General features: G+C 47.7%; 1 protein-coding gene across 1 annotated transcript in view; it reads right to left on the bottom strand.

Moving 5' to 3' along the window:
• LOC111972061 (tyrosine--tRNA ligase, mitochondrial) overlaps positions 1-2,911 on the bottom strand; it is a 15,135-nt gene extending 12,224 nt beyond the window's left edge. Inside the window, exons 1-2 of the mRNA XM_023998902.2 lie at positions 2,183-2,911; positions 1,759-1,917 (exon numbers count right to left, since the gene is read on the bottom strand). Of these exons, the coding sequence (XP_023854670.1) occupies positions 1,759-1,917; positions 2,183-2,208 (185 nt within the window). The 5' untranslated portion in view covers positions 2,209-2,911. The remainder of the gene's footprint in view (positions 1-1,758; positions 1,918-2,182) is intronic.
• Between the last annotated feature and the right edge of the window lie 212 nt (positions 2,912-3,123).

Here is a 3,123-nt window from a genome sequence, read left to right as displayed (position 1 = left end):
CTGGGCAATAAAGTCAGGTAAATAATACTTTCTGGGCAATAAAGTCAGGTAAATAATACTTTCTGGGCAATAAAGTCAGGTAAATAATACTTTCTTGTGGATAATTTGTCACCAAATTCGACCCACTGAAGAACCAAACACACAGACAAACTGTTAGAGTGTAATGTAATTCTATTGAACAGTCTGGCTTGTTAAGGAAACTTTCCACTACTTAGTATCAGGCTGTACACCAGAAAATTATATCAGCCTAAGAGGTGTGCGGATCTAGTTGGCCTTTTAAATCATAGAGGGGGAGATCTGATCCTAGATCAGCGGCATGTATCCTCGAGGTTAGAGCAGTAACAGAAAGGTCGCTGGTTCGAATACCGGAGCCGAAAAATCTAACGCTATGTCCTTAAGTAAAGCACTTAATCGTGCAGGGGATGACGACGCAATCTTTGCAGGAGGGAGGGAATCTGATTTCATTGGTTCTCAACTCGCGGAAAAGTAATTTAATTCAGGTTAAGTGGAGTTAGCCTGCCCCGGAGCAGGTTAGTTCTAAAGGATTTGTTGCCATAGAAATTTTGCTTGCTAAAAGGTGAGTCACTTTCGTATGACCGGATATCCCGAATTGTACTCAGAGTTGACCAAAGTTACCTCGCCAACTCCTCAAACCTAGGACACCCCTCTGTTTAGTTCTAAATAGAAGGCTCTGATGAGCAGGACCAGTTCCACTGGATTCTCCAGCAGGGTTTCCATGTCCACATGTTTCCCGCAAAATTTGCCTACTTTAAAAAAACATGATTGATTTCACTGTGACCTGATGCTGCAGACTATCAGGCAGTGGAGCAGGCTGTTGCTGAGTGAGTGGTGGGGAGGGCTGGAAGGGTGTGAGTTGAGAGAGTGTTGCAGGCCACAGGCAGCTGAAGTGAGTGGTGGAGGAAGTGGAAGGGGTGTGAGTTGACGAGATGTTGCAGGCCACAGCCAGTGAGGTATAGGTGGAAGGGCTGGAGCGGTGTTAGTTTGGAAGAAGAGTGTTGCAGCCACAGGCAGAGTGAGTGGTGTGAGACCAGGGAAGGGCGGGAAAGGGTTGAGTTGAGAGAGTGTTGCAGCCAGCAGTCAAGCTGACGGTGATGTGGGAGGGCCGGAAGGGTGTGAGTTGAAGAGGAGTGAGCAGGCCACAGGCAGCGACTGAGTGATGGTGAAGGCTGGAAGGGGGTTGAGTTGAGAGAGTGTGCAGGCCCAGGCAGCAGTCGAGGGAGGGGGAGGGCCGAAGGTGTGAGTGATGAGGAGTGTTGCCAGCCACAGGCAGCTGAGTGATGTGGGCAGGGCCGGGAAGGGTGTGAGTTCAAGAGTGTTGCAGGCCCAGCAGTCGGAGTGCAAGTGTGGGAGCGCTGAAGGGTGTGAGTTGAGAGAGTGTTGCAGGCCACAGGCAGCTGAGTGAGTGGTGGGAAGGGCTGGAAGGGTGTGAGTTGAGAGAGTGTTGCAGGCCACAGGCAGCTGAGTGAGTGGTGGGGAGGGCCGGAAGGGTGTGAGTTGAGTGTTGCAGGCCACAGGCAGCTGAGTGAGTGAGAKGAGAGCAGCACCAGCACGCACACACAAGTAATGACAAGTGATGTGAGAACAACTAACAGCACTAGCTAGCTACATACTTCTCCCTCCCTATGAACATTTTTGGGGGGCTAGTTTAAGGCCTTGTGGGTGGGTTTTGAGTGGTGATTGTGCTGACATTCTAGGTCGTCATGGGCCGCCTGGCAACCCTGGTCTCCAGCCACCTACCATTCCACACTGCTGTCAGGCTGCCTGAGGAAGAACTGATAAAGGTCAAACGGAGATGTCTTGACCCTGTTCAGCCACACTGCCGTCTTCTCCAGTTTGTCCAACACAGAGCTGGCCACCAGTGGGAGGGTCAGCCCATACACCTCCTGTTCAGTCACCCTGTCGTGGAGAAATGGATCACAATGGACATCAAAGAGACCATCACTGGTCAGTTAATGTTGAGGCAAGTCTGTGCATGTTTATTATATTAATTTGTATTATAATTATTATTATTATTATTATTATAGGTTATTTATGGGCACGATGCATCACTTTAGTGTCTGATGCATCCTTTAGATGCTTGGCTACAATATCCGGAATCAATGTGATAATTGGTCAATATATTTGGAAATGTGTGTGTGTCCAATGAATGACGCAACATTACTTGTGTATGAACTTGTGCCCAGACATCTGGTTGCCCAGTTGTTCTGTCCCTCCAAGCTGGATCTTACAGCTGTGATTCTGGTTCAGGTGGTAGAAGTCATAGGCTTGAAACAGCTGGTAAGAGAACTCGTAAGGCTCATGCGTTCTGCACTCTTCAACCTGGACTGGTCACTGCATGCCTACTGAGCAGGGTCCCCATTCGGAAATGTCTGCCAGAAAAGCAACCATTCCAGTCTTTGTACAAAGTTAACTTGTTCAATACGGTTACAGTGCCAAAATTCTTAGAGTCGTTGTGGAAAGTTAGTTCATGGTTGGTAAGGATTCGCTGCACGCTCTCTCTCGCTCGTTTTCCCGCTTGGGTCTCCTACCAGTGCTGTTACACCACCGATTAGAGCGACGCCAGCGTGTCCTGCGCTTTGAAAACTCAGTAGCCCGATGATGGCGAGTAAATTACTCACATGAAGGCTGTCTGCCGTGGGGTCTGGTCTGGCACCAAGACTGCAGTAGCTGAGGAAGTTGATCTTTGGCTGCTTTTTCAGGGAAACCATCCTTCAGAATGCCCCGTTTATTTAGAGATAATATAAATATAAATCCTCCCTGGGCTGTTGCAGAGCGATGAAACCTGTATCTTAACGTTATCCGTGGGAGTGTGCTTATCGAAATAATACAAGAATCATGCCGAGATGTACAAGCAAAACGTCTTAATAGACGCCTCCATAACGGAAACTGTGCGACACACTGGACAGGAAGATGAAAGACGGGACTGATGTATGATGGTAAGAATATAGCGCCATCTAGCGTATTGTGTAAATTTACTATACCTTGCCTGTTCCTCCTGACCTGTAACCTTTTTCTTATCATTTGTGATTTTAATGTCACATCATCCTCTTATTATCCTTTTAGGTTGACGATTAAAAAAAATGTTTTGGTTACCTATTGTGT

Source organism: Salvelinus sp. IW2-2015, linkage group LG13, assembly GCF_002910315.2.
Source record: "Salvelinus sp. IW2-2015 linkage group LG13, ASM291031v2, whole genome shotgun sequence".
Taxonomy (NCBI): Eukaryota; Metazoa; Chordata; class Actinopteri; order Salmoniformes; family Salmonidae; genus Salvelinus; species Salvelinus sp. IW2-2015.
The sequence above is the reverse complement of the archived record's forward strand: the minus strand, read 5'-3'. Positions and strand labels throughout refer to the sequence as shown.